At 41.7% G+C, this 17,454-nt stretch overlaps 1 protein-coding gene across 1 annotated transcript in view; it reads left to right on the top strand.

The window, feature by feature from the left end:
- Positions 1–6: 6 nt before the first annotated feature.
- Positions 7–17,454, top strand: part of LOC111866349 (muscle-specific protein 20-like) — a 49,131-nt gene continuing 31,683 nt past the window's right edge. Inside the window, exon 1 of the mRNA XM_023855214.2 lies at positions 7–69. Within this exon, the coding sequence (XP_023710982.1) occupies positions 46–69 (24 nt within the window). The 5' untranslated portion in view covers positions 7–45. The remainder of the gene's footprint in view (positions 70–17,454) is intronic.

Genomic DNA, 17,454 nt, shown 5'->3' with positions numbered 1-17,454 from the left:
CTCAGCAGCAGCAGCAAGCACCAGTCATCTTCAGGAAAGTTCATCATGCCAGGACGCCCCTTGTGGCAGGTACAGTTAAACTATGGAATGCAGTTTGGTAGGGAAAACTTCTGAGGTGTAGTCACTATTATAGAATCATCGGTTAAGGGTACACAGCTCCGGCCTTCGGATATAAGCAACGTAGAAATTTTTTAAAGTTCGTCAACGTTTCGACAAATATTGCTGTTACCATCTTCTGAGTAAATATTACCCTGAAGATGACAAACGCTGTTCTTGCGGAAATTGAAAACTTGCAGTATTATATTCACAATAGCCGAAGTTGAAAAAATATGATATTTCAGTACGAAACTTAAAATACGTTTTGTGTGTATCTATAAAACATGACGATGACTTGCTTGGTGGCACCGTGCTTTGATGTAATTACTTTATTTAACCACAGATGTCTGCAGTTGCATCGGCAAAGTTGAAACAGTTCCTCCACAAGACTCAGCCAGAAATTAGGTCAAGTTATCGTAGGTTAGGTTACTTTATGTTAGACTCCTGATGTACCTTATAACACGATTCTTTTTTCAGTAGTTGGCGTTTTGATGTGCATGCTAAATGGACTTACCATTGACTTACGCATGTAATTGTAAGATATATTTTCTCTCAGCGACCTTTGTTTCCTCCAAGTGATCCCTTTCTTGAGATTTTGCAATCACAGTGATGCATTTTCTTCCCACATGCGAGCTCTATGGCTCTGCCTATCATATTATTATTGATTTAATATTTGGTAAATGGTGCAGATTTTGAATCTCCTTCCTTTCTCCATCCCCCGCCCCTATTTCAGCTTATGAGGTCTAAATATTCTCCTCAACACTTCCTGCTGCACCAAGCAAAATCTCTCAAGGTCACAATTTACAGTCTTGTAAAGCAAATGATGAAACTGTAGTTATGTGTACGAGTGTTTTCGGGCTTTTGGGGCAGCCGGCAGGAAAAAAAGTATTTTGAAGTAAATAATTTTCTGAATATGATCTCTTCTTAACTTCATTGCGAACTCAATTCTGATTTGTTAGCGGACGCTGGTATTAGTAGAATGGTCTGTATAGTAATTAATAATATTAAAAATGAATGAAGCAAGGGGGGTCATTATTTTATGAAGTATGATACCGGCAGTTAGATGTGCTGCCCATGTTCCTACGCAGTTGTGTCTAATCAAAGATCGGTTCTGCATGTTTCATTTTGTAATCGCATTCATGATGACAGCGATACTGACAGTTCAAATGACATCGCTACAAAACATTTGAACTTTGTTATATTTCAGATGGATATTTTATCTACTTTTATGTTATGATTTAGGCCTACAATCTGTAACACTTTTCATAGTTTAACCAGAATTCTGCTAATTAGCTTAGATTATAATATATTTCATCCCTGAAAAAAGGGTAGATAAGACGACGTACAACAGTTTTCACTTAAATACAATTATTTAACAACATATAATAGCAGTGCGTGTCTTTGTGTTATCCCATTTGTCACATATTTTCATTGAAGTTAACACACAGAATATCTTTGCATAGCTGGACCATACTGTAAGACAGTTGTCAAAATCTGACACTTCTGTTTCAAATACACGCTATTGAAATCTTACTTATGCTACTGTCTCTGATGTCATTAATAACGTTACGTGTGCTAGTGACTAAGGACTGTTATTGGATTGGATGATTGAATTTATTGACACCTTATTCACACAACTCGAGACTACAGGTAATACAGCGTTATCGCTATTCTACACAATTTACAAATCATCGTTACACACTCACTAGGATTCTCAGTATTCATTTGTCGTATCCTAGCAACGGATTTATAACCGTCTCACTGTTACTTCAAATCACACATGAAGTCTTCTTGTCACAGTCTAGTTTCTCTCTTGCCATTATTCTGCAGTTGCCAATTCAATTCAATTCAGTTCAATTCCAAGCTCATATCTCGGCAGACTTGCGTCTCGAAACTCGACTCTCCACTCTATATTGTTCTATGCTGCCAAACACTTCTTTGTAACACTTTGTACGGACCCCACGGAAAACATTGACTGCTATTGTTTCGTGTTGTTTTAGGCCTGTTTACTGTATTATTGCATAGCAACGGTCGCGGCACGGGCAACATACTCGTAGAAAACAGCCTCTCTATGGTTGAGGCGTGTTTATCGCGGACACGTGTTTGCTGAGTCGTTGCCTAGCAGTGGGTATAATGTACAATGCAATATAATAAACATGTAGTAAAATGTGTTTGTTTCTTACGTTATGCAAAGCTGCTGTCTCAACAGCGTAGATAATATAACGTTGACTGTGCTTCCCGCGATTTCGATCTCACATGAAGCAGTTCGCAAATAAGCACGACTACAGCCGTAGGCTGTGCCTATGTACAAGGACGTCATAATACTGCATGATATTACAAAAGTAATTCATGTGAGGCAAACTTCTTTAATAATGTCTTAACTTACGACAATTACAACACGAATTACCGAACGTAGAACTGGAATAATTGTCAGCATGCTTCATATTCGGGATGTCCGTGGTTCAATTCTCGGTTCGAGGACTGGCCATCCTACCTGAGGTTATTCATGGTTACCCTCAATTCCCACAGCAAATCTCGGATTTTTTTTTTCCTTGGCGCTACAGCCCCAGTGGGCCTAGGCCTACCTCCATGAACTCCTTTCACTTCGGTTTTTCTAGATCTTAGACATACGGTAGGACTCCTTGGGTGGGTGATCAGCTCGTCGCAAGGTCTCTGCCTGTACACAAACACAGGAAAACGCACACACACAAACTAAACATCAATGCCCTGAGTGGGATTCGAACCCACGATCCCGGTTTCCAAGCGAGAGAAGACAGTGCATGCCTTAGACCGCTCGGCTACCGTGACCGGCAAATCTCGGAATAGTGCGTTGAGTTAGGACACGATCGTTTCCTTCCACTACATCCGAACTCATTATTCACTAATTATCATATCATACTCGACATCATTGAAAGCGTCGCCGAACAAACCGTGCGTAAATATATGAGACAACTTCGCTATATCTCTCCTTCTCATCCTGTCACGTCTCTCTCCTCGCACTGTCCCTTATGTCTTCTTGTCCCTCGCTCTTTCTTTTCCTTCCTACATCCTCATATTTTTCATCTAACCCTCTACCACTCCACGTCAATGCCGAAATGACGTCATCAGTAGGCCATAAATGCCTCCTTCCTAACGAGCATTCTAAGAGCTTTATATTATAGGCCTATTTATGTTGTCACGTGTATGACTGTGACCATAGATGGGGTTTGGATTAGTAGTCGCATGTGTTGGACTTCTGCAGAACGTAACTAAAAATAACTACGACAGTTTCACTGACTTAACACACTCCACACACGACACACACGCAGTCTACTCGGTCTTCACTAGCCTTTGCTTGGTAACGGTTACCAACGGCGGACGTTCCCCTTCCTCTCTGTCCCCGAAAGTTTCCCGGCCTCAGCTATACCAGATTTTCACAACAATAGCTCACAACAACTGAACCCCAGCGGTTACCTACTCTACTCACTGCAACGCCTAACTTGTCCTGTCTGTAAAACCTCGACAAGAACCGCACAGAAAACAGCTTCCCTCTACATCAGTGCAATTGTTTCGTTCGTGTCTGTTGGAGTGCTCATGTGATCGCTACTCAGCCATTAACTACAAAAGACTTTTTTTTGCAAAGCCATTACTTAACTACTGTTGTTGTATAGTTGATTATTTTGCGGTCGTTACCTAGCAACGGCTCCACATGACACAATATCGTTGGACGATATGCGTCTTCAGTGGTTGAAGGTATACGGTTAAATAGTTTAAGTACGAATCCAGTGGACATTGAAAATCCCGCATGGGCCTACATCAGACTGGTCTACAGCAACTTGCTTCCCTGTCCTTTCCGTTCCTTATTCACAAATACACTCCGCGCCTCCCAAGTGGTCCTTTTATTAATGAATGAGAAATATTACATTAAGATAATTTTAAAGAAGCCATAATTAATATGAACTTGCATACACTACAATTGCAGATGGGTTTCCTTGCGGATTGAAACAAGAAACATTATTTATGTCCACAGACGCATAATTTCTCAACATTTCTATTTTCTTAGCTTCTATTAAGATATGTTTACATGACGCATGCGCTTACGTATGAGGAGCGGGATGCATTGTGATGCTGTCACCTTCCGAAAATTGAACTGACTAGTCTAGTCTAGACTACACTAATTTTAGACAATGTCAGTAAGAGATCAATGTTTATATTGGAGGAATATATTATGATGGTACATTTTTCCTTGTGTTTAAATAAATAAACACAACACAATGAAGGCGTATGAAGGAGTGGATGTATAGATCCACATTTTCTTAACCTCGGCATTAGTTGGAGGTGAGTGGTCAGCTTCACTCCCCAACCGCTTTACCCCCAGCGAAAGAGCCCCCGGTACACATTGGATTGGAGAGTCCCAGAGCCGGCCTGGTTGACATGAAGAAGTGAAAATTCTAGCCTCTACCGGGACTCGAACTCCGACCCCTCGGCGGTCCAGCCCGTAGCCAGTCGCTATACCAACTACAATATCCCGGCTTCTATACTAGGATGGAAGGGAGGATAGCAGACATTGGATTTACGTAATTCCGAAAGAAGGAAATTGTGAGGTTTGAACATTTGTTACTCGTATTTATAATTTCTTTAGGGTAAGCTGAAATTGAATCTCGTGGGACTTAAGTCTTTATTGGCACATTGAGGGAAATGAAGCACTTGGTGGTGTGAGAATTAGCAGGGGAAACCGAAGCACTCGGATAAATCGTGCCCCCAGACCCACTTTGTCCACTACAAACCCCACATGCACTGAGATGGGGCACTGAGATGAGAAGCCGCCGACTGACCGCATGAGCTACCCCAAGGCCATTGGACCCCATCGCAGTGCTAAGCTTGTAGTGTTTCTCAAAATGTTCCACGTGACAACACACTAACATACAGTTCAGTAAGTGACAGCACGCCGAATCATGAAATAACGCAAATTGTGTAGCCCTATGCCCATAGGAGTAGTTTGAAGAATAAATAATTAAACATTTCCATGTTGGATTTAATTTAGAAACTTTCTTCTGTTAATACACATCCACCATATTTAATTTATATTATAGAAACTCGGCAAATAGCGAGCTTTGAATGTTGAGCGAGGGCAGGACACGTTTCTTTAATGAATTTCTTGTACACCAAATAAATCCATCAGAAATGCTGTATTTCTTAATGGCATATTTTGTTCTAAAATGGAAAGAGCTAATACTTTTCCTCGGCTGCCGAAAAAAAAGCACCCTGGACATACATATATTTATGAAAATGGACGACACTCTGTGTGAGGTGAAATAAAATGCACAAAAATAAGGTGGGTATAATAGGAACTTTAAAGTATTGTATCTGGTTCTACCTTGAAAAGAGGACTACAGGGTGTGATTTTAACACGGACCAAGACAGTGTAGCAGTGTTAACATAATTTAATAAAATATTTGTAACATATCAAGACACCTGATGATGGTAGTTTGGGTTCGAAACATGTAGTGTCAAAGTGTAAAATGTTAAACTAAAATTAAAATTAAGTAGTGAATAAACAAGTTTTGCAATACTGACGGGAGATAAATACATGGACGTTAAGTTAAACAATTGCAACAGGATGCCAAAATACAGAATTATGTTATTAACATATTTAATAATATAAAGTGTTCCATCTTTTGCGATATAACTCCGTGTGGTCCGTTGGAAGGAGCACTGCCTCCAACCAGAGCTTGCTATTTGCTATATGCTGGAGTAGTGCGTGACTTATGCTTCTACGCTGACGATGAAAGCGACATGTTTCTCCGAAACGTCGGTTGACTTTCAACGAAGTACACGGCTATTTATCCCAGAAGATAGAACTATAGAACACTTCATAACCACCGCTGTGAGAAGCTCAAGTCCTTAATAATAAAGTGCATTCTCTGTTAAACATTTGAAGTCTGAGGACCCATGAGCTAACAGCTGGACGACCGATGTTCGATTCGCGAGAGAGGCAGGAACTTGTTTTTCTTCCCGACGACGTTCGGACCTGCACTGGGACCCGTCCAACCTCGTGCGCAATCTGTATATGCTGCTGTTTCTCTGCCTACGTAGGTGCAGGGTGTCAACCTTTGACACGTTAAGAACCCTTCCACACTAAACGGTGTCAATTTCTAAAAGATGGTACCCTTCAAAGTCAATGCTATGAAGACCTGAAGTCCAGTATATTATTACACTCTCTGAAGCTCTGTCAAATGTGTAGATACGAGCTCGAATCCAACGCACCGTTGACAATTCTGGCATTATAGAAGACGAGTTGAGGAACAATAAACTTCTCAAGGAAGTTCCCACAGTATTTCATTTCATCTGCTATTTCACTAGTCAGTAATTAATTTAATTTTAATATAACGACGCTGTTCGCCGGTCACGGTAGCCCAACCGGTGTAAGGCATGCACTGTCTTCGCTTGCTCGGAATCCGGGATTGTGGGTTCTAATCCCACTCATGGTATGGATGTTTAGTGTATGTGTGTGCGTTTTTCTGTGTTTGTGTACAGGTAGAGGCCTTGCGATAAGCTGATCACCCGCCCAAGGATCCCTACCGAATGTCTTAAGATCTATTACAACGAAGTGGAACGGAGAATTTCATGGAGGTAGGCCAAGACCGAAATTGGGGCTGTAGCGCCAAAGAAAGAAATAGACGCTGTTCGAACTACACGTGAGGATCAAACGGAAAGATTTTCAAGAGAGGTGAACACATAAAAGTATTTGGGAGAAGACAGTAGTGATTTGTCCTGATGTATCACTCCAAATTTAACCTGGCGAAGTTGCGGACGATTTCGGCCGAAAGCACATTATTTCGAGACAATTGTGTTCGATATTAGGTTGATGTAAAACAAACTGCGTTACTGCTCCTTTGGGCCGATCGGACACAAATTAGGATGTAGCAGAAATACTTTGCATGTGTAGCCTCAACACGGCGTGGGTGAAAGCAAAGAGAAGGGGAAAGTTTGTGGAATGACATCAAACCCGTAGTTTCCTCTGTTTTATCACGTGTCATGCGACAGATGTTCATTTCGGTGACGCTTGGCGCCTCAGCGTTGGCTACCGACATATATTTAGACATGTCACTTGGCTTCTTTTTAGCAGCCTACCCACACAGAAACATCGGCATTTAGAAGAAAGAATATTGCCCCTCCAACCTATAAGAGAATTATGAATTTCAAATCTGGTTAAACTTAAGAACCGTTCTTACTTGTCTGAGCCGTAGATTCCGAATTTAAATTCATTAAAATATTAAATGCTGTGCTTTAACGACGCTCTTTCAATTGCATAGAATTAGTATAATTGATTTTATGATGATTGTGTGAATGATAAATTATAAAGATTTAAAAGGCAGTGGCCGTGGCTTATTTTAAGACGTCCTACAGTTCTAGCTTCAGGAGTTACCTGCTTCTTACAGGAGACGTAAGGGTTCCGCCTCAGTGTAGTCTGCATGGGGTTTGTGATGGACGAATTCAAACTGAGGCAGGTTTTCTCCGAGCACTCCTGTTTCCTTTTGTTAATTATGATTCGCTACTGCTCCAGAGTCTGGCTTCAGGATCGGGTACAATAGGCTTATCTAAGGGCGCAACAGCAATGTCACAATTCCATCACATACTCCGATGGACTGTGAGAAACCAGCAATGTATAGCCTTCTTCTGAGCAGAGTTTCGAATCCGAGATCTCCTTAACACGAAACAGTAACGCTAGCCACTACACAGACATGCAGGTCCAAATTAGGATTCTTGGACAGCTGTTCTACTAACATTCTCTTTAAAATCTGTTTCCATAGAAGGTAGAAATTGCAGGTGCCTATAAATAATAAAACAATCCCGAGTTAATGAATTTTTAGCCTCCTTTTCTTATTCTAAAAAACGGAAGTAGGATTGTGAGATACAAATTTCGAATGCCTGAAACAATTTTTATGAAATTCGGTATGTATATCGTGGGATTTAGACCCAATCTCAGTGACATAATTTAAAAATCCCTCCCGTCAGTCTGTGTCAGAATATGTACCCCCCCTCTTTGCTAGGCAACGGCTCAGTAAACAAGTTCCAGCGGCAACGATACGCACAACGATTGAAGAATTGTTGGACGCAGATGTATGTAGGCCTTTTTATCCCCTATTGTTGCTAGGCAAAACTCGGTAAAGACGTTCCATCGCCAACAGATAATTATTGGAGGAGTCTCTTTCTATGCGGTTCGTGTTATATTGAAAGAAAGCAAGTGACTAGTTCTTCCCAGAAGTTCTTGTATTTTTATTTAAGAACGCTTTATTAACTACATATATTATATAGCCTTAAATGATATGACTGGAATTTGGAGGAAGGTAGCCGTGGCCTGTTTAATATTACATCTCAGAATTTTCGTATAAACTTGAGGGACTTGGGGAGTCGGTGAGTCACAGAAAATGGGCCATGCCGACTACGAAGCGGGGTCGCTAAGACTGCCAGCTCTACTGCATCAGAACTCATAATGAGTTACTCCGTACGTCCCTGATCAGGTTCATATTCGTGGGGTGAGTTGTTTAGGTTAATTTTCTTTATTTGACCATCTAAATTTCTCACAAAAATTTATCGAGAAAAGTGTAGGTGGTCAGTCCACAAGAAATAATCTTTTCCATGCCCTAGTTCATTTTGCAGACTTAACATTTCGTCTGCCGGCCACGGTAGCCGAGCGGTCTAAGGCATGCACTGTAATTTCTCGGTCGCAAGCCGAGATAGTGGGTTCGAATCCCACTCAGGGCATGGATGTTTGCGTACAGGTAGAGGCCTTGCGACGAGCTGATCACCCACCCAAGGAGTCCTACCGTATGTCTAAGATTTAGTAAACCGAAGTGAAACGGAGTGTTTCATGGAGGTAGGCCAAGGCTCAAATAGGGGTTGTAGTGCCAAAAAACAAAAGTATTTAGTCTAGAAGCCAAGATAGCGTAGTCGGTAAAGCGACTGGCTATGGGCTGGACAACCGAGGGGTCGGAGGTCGAGTTTCGTTAAGGGGGGGGGGAGTCTCCATGTTGTGCAGACCGGGTCTGGGGCCCACCAAACTTCCTATCGAATGGGTATCGGGGATTCTTTCACTGGGGTTAAGAGGCCGGGGCTTGAAATTGACCACTCACCTCCAGCTACTGCCGAGGTCAAGAAAATATGGCTCTATACATCCACTCCCCCATACGCTTTCATGGTGTAACGCTTAATGAGAAAAGCACAGGGACAATTTCACTCTTTTACCTTTTGCATTTCGTCTACTCACCCATTATGTTTCAAGAATCTGCCGTCATCTGTTATCAAAATAAATCTGCGAGTATTTTTATGTTATAATGCGTTAAACGTGGAAAGCAGTATTTACAGCCACTTAGCTGTGATGTGTTATTTATAGCGTTATGTAGGAATAATCTCTATAGAGCTGGCATGTCGAATTTAAAATCTATAATTAAACGCGAACTCACAGATCCTGTCCAACTTTTCGCTAACGAAGTTCGGTTGACTAATTCCAGTTGTGAAATGGTCCGAGATGCCAAAGTACATATTCCTGACTTCAGCCCGCGTTACTCATGACTCTCTCAGCACTGTGACAGGAGTTGAGTCATTCTACATATGCCATTAATAGGTCTATCGAAAATAATAACAATGAACATAATTGTCAGTATGACGACCAGTCACCTCCAACTTGAAGAGAGCCAGCCCCAGAAAAAAGTAGTGCCAACCTATATAGCACGACAGAGCGTTGCTGCCAAATCACGGTAACTGTTTTGCAGTGGGAGGTCCTCTTGTCTCAGAATCAGAGTGTACTAACCCAATATTTTACTGACTTGCTCAAGACAGATCCGGAACTGTAGTTCAGAGCGGGACGCTGCTGCTCTCTCAGGGCGGAGTCACTGGTGTCTGCATGGACTCGCCTATAAACCCTCTGCTGCTTTCTCACGCCATCGATATATTAAATTAAGAGGCAGTTGGAGACAGTAAAACATTTGGCAACGTGTAGAAGCTTAAATGCTAGACTCCTGAAGAAATAATGAGCACATGAAGTGTCGAAACACATTACGTCACAATATATTTAAACAAGTTTTGCTGAGTGTAACAGGATTAATTTGAAGTAGGAATTTCCGTCGATAAGAAACAATTCATAGATATGTGAGGTATTTCTATCGATATCAGATATCTTTATCGTTATTTAGACTACCAAACTACCTAATTAATCCAGTGTCATTGAATGTATTTAGTTTCTTATGTTGCAAATTATCGTACTTTAAACTACAGTGAGAATTATACTTATTATTTTTTAAATTGTTTAAATCTTGATTATCCCTGTGCTGTTGCTTCACAGTTATGATGGTTTTTCATACATTTCTTTATGCTCTCAATCAATAAATATCCCATTTTCTTCTTATACAGAGGAGTGGATTTGCAGTTTTTCAGTAACTTCAAGGAAATAAAGATTTATTTTATTTAAAAAAGTGATACATTTATACGACGAATCCTTATGGATATCAAATATTAACAGAGATCATAGTGTGTTAATGTATCAGTTTATCACGTTTTTACGGACACTATCAATATTTCAGAATCTACAGCGCCTGCATAGTTCTACTGGGATATAATATCTTGCAGCCCCTTGAAAGTAAATGGACGTTTCGGAGGAACACGTCGCGTCTATCCTTAGGGTCGTGTGATAAACCATTCAAAGAAACAATCATAAAACGGGTAGGGGGTCACCGTACTGCACGGCGTTATGCCCAAGATGGACATTTTATACCTAAATTTGTCTGAGGAATTTAGAGAGACTACCGAAAAACCAAATTAGATGTAGTCGCTGTCTCGATTGAGATTCGAACCTAAATGTTCCCGAATACAAGTCAGAAGAGCTTCCGATTGAACCAACACGATGTCATTTAACGCCATTAATATTGTCACGTGTCCGGGGTTCCGTGACTAACAATAATGGACTCTGGATTGGATGATTAGATTTATTGACACTTCTTTACAGTTACAACGAATTGTAACAGCTCCCAGTCAATGGCTGTCTAAGACTCGCTCCATTCCTTGCTGGACTGTGAGTGTCTTCCGCTGTGACTGACTTGGTTCTGATTTACGAATCGGTCACTTATGAATCACTGAGGACCAATGACGACTGAAGAATGAAGACTCACTTGCAACTGAACTCTCTTACGGATGCCGAATGAACTTACTCTGGAACACACTCTCCTGAACTGAACCAACTCTTTTGTAACTTCGAGGGGAACCAAATATAGATCATCTCGAACAGTTCGTCTGTTACTGCGTCTATTCTTTGCCGCGGGAATGTGTTATTTCCCTGGCGAGCCGTTTCCTAGCAATGGACCATCCGGTTTTCAGGCGTCAGGTCACAATATGTAGGATTTAAGGTCATCACAGCGGTGGTTGTGAAGAGTCCTATCTTCTGGGATATAACGCCGTGTAGTCCGTTGAGAGTAAACCGACATTTCGGAGGAATATGTCGCCTCCATCTTCAGTATTAAAGAATAAGCCAAGCAAGCAATCAGTATGAAGCAGGTAGAACGCAGAGCCGCTTCTTCCTCTTAAACTTCTGCCGACTTTCAACGGACTACACGCGTTACATCACCGGAGACGAGACTCATCACTAATTTAAAGTGATATTTTAGAATAAGCATCTCTCATAATATTTCAATGTTTGCACCACTGTTTTATTGATTTTAAGAGTTTTCACAGGATCTATTTTTCGCTCTGCGTTGAGCATTGCGAGTGAGGAAGGTGCAGGGAAGATGAGGGAACGATCCTATATGGAGTCCAGATATAACCTGACGTTTGGTCCGCCGGGTTGCGCATATTTGGGTGCGCCCGCACATGGAGGCGGGTAAAAATAGCTCCCCACGAGATTCGGCTTACTGGATGCTGGCGGTACCCGAGTTCCTGCCCTACACCCACTCCACTTCACTCGGCCTTTCTGAATGTTCACTGCACTTAACGCTCTCCATAAGTGATCACTTTTGAAAGAATTTTATCGGTGGATGGAGGGCACCATTTCGGTTTTCAGACTACAAATTTGATTAGTCATGAGGACGAAATGTTAATGATTTAGGCTGATAGATCAATAACTTGAATATGACCAGCACCAGAGCCGGATTTCACATTAAGAAAAATATCTGTAATATTGATTACCTTTGAAATGCAAGTTGTAAATGTATCATGTACCGGTAACTGGGCTTCCAGCCTCACTAGGCCCTGGGTTCGACTCAGCTTCTAACAGAAATGAGTACCAAGATTCTTCCTGGCGGGAAAAGGGCAGCCGGCGCGTAAGGCTGACAACCTCACCGCCATCTGTGACTGGATTGTCTAGGAGATGTGGGAGCCTCGACGTCTCACAACCGTATGGGCCTTCAAGGACTGTTACAGGGATAGCTTTACCTTTACCGGTAACTCTAACATAGCATTTCTGTAACTAGCAGAAATTATCTGAAGATTTCGGTTTTATTTCCATCTTCTTCACCCTTTCCTTCTGTGATCTTTCTACCTGTTGTCTTCTCTTTGTTTCTGTGCTCTTTAGCTGGCAAAATTAGCGCCCCCGTCTTTTACTGAACCCGAATATCTAAAAAAAAAACAACTTTCTCAAAGCTCGTTTTTCAACCTTACCTTCATCCAGTTCGATCCACTTTATCCATTTATAACCTATTCCTTTTGGAACAATTTTAATATTATCTTGCAATTTGTACGTATTTAAGTTTCCTTAATGTTTTCTGGATAAAATTTTATGTGCATTTCTCATGTCCCCCATGAGCGGTTCGTGTCCCATCCACTTTCCTTGATTTATTCGCCCAAAAAATATTTGATTGAAGACAAAAAATTTGTAGTTCCCTATTATGTGATGAGTTTTGAGACTTTTGTAGGGTTTCGTAATATGCTAATATTTTTACAAGGAAGGCTTGTGAGCCTCCCGCCAAATCCAAGCTTGATAGCCGGTCCGTGTCTAGTGTCTGCTACTGTTTATCCAGCGTTTCTCAGCTGCGTACCTCAGTGCCGCAGCCTACGTAAGCAACATGAAGTCTCGGTGTGTCGTGGGGTAAAGGGGGAAAGCTAATATCCGCGTGGGGCCTTGCAGAGATAGGGTAAAAGTAGCTGTGATGTGCCGAAAATTCAATACCCATCTGCTGCAGTGCACCTTATCGGGCCCCTTATGAGTCTAAGAATAACTCGCATGTGTTTTCTAAGAACTAATGCTCGTTAATTTTACTTCAGGTCTTAAAAACACATCGGGAAGACAAACATCTGGCGTTACCGACCGCTTGTGAACAGTCTGTCCTTTATGCTACTTTACATGTTCGACATTCAAAATTTCTTGACGCAATTACAGAAAGTCTTGTCCTTCGCAACTTTCATGAAATTCGAGACCCAATATTGAACACTGCATCATGTAGGATTCGAGGTTCTCGTAGCGGCAGTTAATGAAAATTGCCATCACCTGGGATATACCGCACTGTAGTTCGTATATGCACTGTGGTTTCGGAGGAAGATATCACCTCCATTTTCAGGGTTGAAGATCAGGCGAACCAATGGGAACTGGGCAACACCCCTTCCTCTTGCCCCCCGGTCCCTATATAACTGTTATCCCGACTGACAGCTCGTTCTGTCGAGCCGCCTGCTCTCGCTGGTTCCTTGTTCGGAAGATATTCTGCCCTGAAGATGGAGACGATACGTTCCTCCGAAATGTCGGCTCATATACAGACTACACGACGCGTTTTCCAAGCAGGAGGGAATTTTTAATATTGCATTACTCCCGTAGATATATATCGATTTCAGTTTGGTTTGAAGTCATTCCACTCGTTGAGTCGTAAGGAACTAATGTATGTTAATTGCATTAAATAATGCGATAGAGAGACTGGCTACTGGTTGGACGATGGAAGTGTCGGAGTTTAAATTCTAGTAGGGTCAAGCATTTTGTCTTCTCCACGTCGTCAAGACCGGCTCCTGGGCTAACCCAGCCTCCAATCCAATGGGTATTGAGGGCTCTTTCCCTGGCGGTAAAGCGGCCGGGGCATGAAGCTAACCACTCACCTCAAATTAGTGCCGAGGTCAAGAAAACTTGGACCTATACACGTACATCCACCTCCATACCTCTTCATGGTGTAGTGCTTAATTGGCTAAGCACAAGGACAACTTTACCTTAGCTTACCATAAATCATCTGTCAGACGGTAGTGGAATTCAATGCCAGGGCAGTTCGTATAATTGCCTTTGTTAATAAAGTATCACTGGTACAAAGGCACTCACTGAAGGGAAATAAAGTTGTCTGTCACACCCTGGATCTTGAAAATATCAAGAATAAAGAAACAGTAAAAATTAAACTCGTTAAAAATTCTTCTGCTCTGAATACCCTAGGATTATCTGCACAATTATTATTTAGACGTTTAAATCTAAGTCTGCAAGGTAGTTCACAGGCCACAAACCTCCCCTTGAAATAAGCCCCGATGGCGCCCATGGCTGTGACAATTTTTGCCCGAATTCTCCGATTTCGTTTATGTGAACATATTTTCTCTTGTTGCTGTTCCTGAGGATGAAGTACACCCGACCAGTCAGCTTCCTAGCTCGGTCTCGGCTGTCGCCCCACATGAGACGCAGGGCCGCAGAACTTAATTCCTTCAGTCCGGACAAGTGCTGTACCTCAAGAACCCACTTACATCTTCAGTGCCTTTCCTGAAACTTCAGATTTTCCTCCATTTCCTTCCCTCAACGTCTCACAGCCCTATGGGCCTTCACGGCCTCTTATAGGGATAGCTTTACTTACTTCTATTTCCTTCGCTATTTCTTGATCAGCAAAGCTATGTTTTCTGTAATGTTGCAGAGGGCTTTGATGTTTCTATTACGTCTAACTTGCGTATTCATGCAAAATTTGTCCCTACGATTAAACAATTAAGCATCACTTGAGACAGTGCTACAAGCCAGAAGGTCTCGGATTCAATTCTCGATGAGATAATTGGATTTTTTCAATTGACCTAATCCTTCCAACCGCACTATGGCCCTGGGGTCGACTCGGCCTTTGACAGGAATGAATACCAGGAATCTTCCTGGGATAAAAGGCGGCCGGCGTGTAAGGCTGACAACTTCGCCGCAGTCAGTGAGCCGATTGTATATAAAATGAGGGAGCCTCGACGTCTCACATCCCTATGGGCCTCCACGGCCTGTTGCAGGGATAGCTTTTTCTTCTTACTATGCCATGAAGACAAATGGCGGAGTGGAGGTATAGCTTCACTCTTCTTGACCTCGACACTAGATGGAAGTGAGTAGTCAGCTTTACGCCCCAACCGCTTTATCCCAAAAAATCCCCCGATACCCAATTGGATAGGAGATTGTGTGGGCCGTAAAGCCGGTCAGGACGCTGCTGATTATAGAAAAAAAATCCGTCCCTGCCGAGAATCGAACCCCGACAGTCCAGCCCGTAGACCGGCTGAGCTACCCCTGCTCCTGCATACAAACACTTGAGCCAGGTAGGTAGCTCGGTCAGTATGCAGACCAGGCTGCGAGCTGGCTGGCGGGGAGTCGGGGTTCTGTCCTTGACAGGGACAAGGGTTTTCTCTTTTATCCACTGCGTCTTGACCGACACTGGGGCCGCAGAAATGTCTGACGTTAGCTCAAGTGCTGTAAAGGATTCAACTATCGTCACCCGTATTTTGCATTGCCTGACGTATATGGGGCCTTGTTACTCTGTTACATGGGAAAATTTGGAAGTGTCCCTACAGGGGCTCCCGAAAACAGTTGTGTTGCTGGGTCTACCTGTTAATAGTTCGTTCATGCACTGTGGGCCCCCACAACCCCAGCCCCAGTCCTCCCTTCCCTAATCACGCACCATTTTGCCCGCTCTGCTGACCCTTGTACAATGAAGATTAAGGCATCTCTGCATAATGGTGGTACTTACCTACAGAAATTACAAGGTATTACGTCCCAGAATGTGATACTCTTCGTGAATCTGTATGATTCTTAAGTTGCTAAACATCTCTTTATTTATCAGTTTATCAAGGACTGACGACTTGTCACATTGCTTTCTAAGTGTACAAATATGTTTACACTTTTCTGTTCAAAATTAAGGTTACACTCGCTAACAAAAAATTGCAACGATTTTGTAGCTGTAACTCCGTTAAACATTTATATCACTAAGACCAAATAGCAGATATGTTTGGAAAGCAGATGACGGACTTCTGAGTAAACGGACTTTGTCTCTATTATGAAGCACAGTCGGGTAGTGCTGAGCAGGATAATAATCGCTATTTATTCTAAAATAAATGATTGCTACAAATATAAAGCGTACAGCGTGAGGAAAATGTAATATTTAACGTCAAAACAAAGGATAGATCTGCATGCAGCCGTGGTTTCTATAGGTGTACCATTTAAAACTATTTTTGACGAATTTTCAACATACACGTAAGCTGCGATTACTTCCCGAGATAACATTAAAAGCTTGTTTTTGTGGTGTAGAGGTTATGTGTGAGGTATGAATTAAAATTTTAAGGAGGCCTATTATAATGATCAAGTCAAGGAGGATTAGGTGAGCAGGGCATGTAGAACGAATGGGGGAGACGAGGAATACGTATAGGATATTGGTGGGAAAGCCAGAAGGAAAGAGACCACTGGGAAGACAAAGGCGTAAGTGGGTGGACAACACTAAAATAGATCTTAGAGAGAAGAGATGGGATGGTATGGATTGGATTGATCTGGCTCAGGATAGGGACTAGTGGAGGGCTCTTGTGAACACGGTGATGAACCTTCGGGTTCCATAGATTGCTGGGAAATTCTTGAGTAGCTGCAGAATTGGCGGCTTCTCCATAAGTTAGTAAGTAAGTAAGTAAGTAAGTAAGTAGGTCTATTATTTCGATGGCAGAAAGCTGGACAGGTATAAATGAGACTTAAGATGACCCGACTGCATTCGATAAAAGTATTCATAATCATTAGTTTCGTCTATAGCATTTACATAGACAAGAGGACAGACCCATTGCAGCTGGTCTTGTTTGTTGGTTGCCTTTATTGACCAAGTTGTTCTTGAACGTTATGTCTACAATTATAAATCTTGTATAATATAACATTTCAATTAATTCCTAAGGATAAAATGTTATTCAGCACACAATATTACAAAACACTTCAAAATTAAGAAAATAAGTTTCCAATTTTTAACAAAAGTTTTACAAAAATAGTAAGTTACAAAGTAGGACATATACCAAAAAACTCTGTGTAATAAATTTGAAGCGTAAAGCAAAAGTAGTAATATTATAATACAGTAATATATATTGTAATGCATTTTATTAATACATTAACTCGTAATTTATTAGCCTATCTTTCCTTCTCGAAATTTATTATTAGTTCTGTAGAAACTGTCCTGC

This window comes from Cryptotermes secundus, unplaced genomic scaffold (genome assembly GCF_002891405.2).
Source record: "Cryptotermes secundus unplaced genomic scaffold, Csec_1.0 scaffold96, whole genome shotgun sequence".
Classification (NCBI taxonomy): Eukaryota; Metazoa; Arthropoda; class Insecta; order Blattodea; family Kalotermitidae; genus Cryptotermes; species Cryptotermes secundus.
The sequence above is the reverse complement of the archived record's forward strand: the minus strand, read 5'-3'. Positions and strand labels throughout refer to the sequence as shown.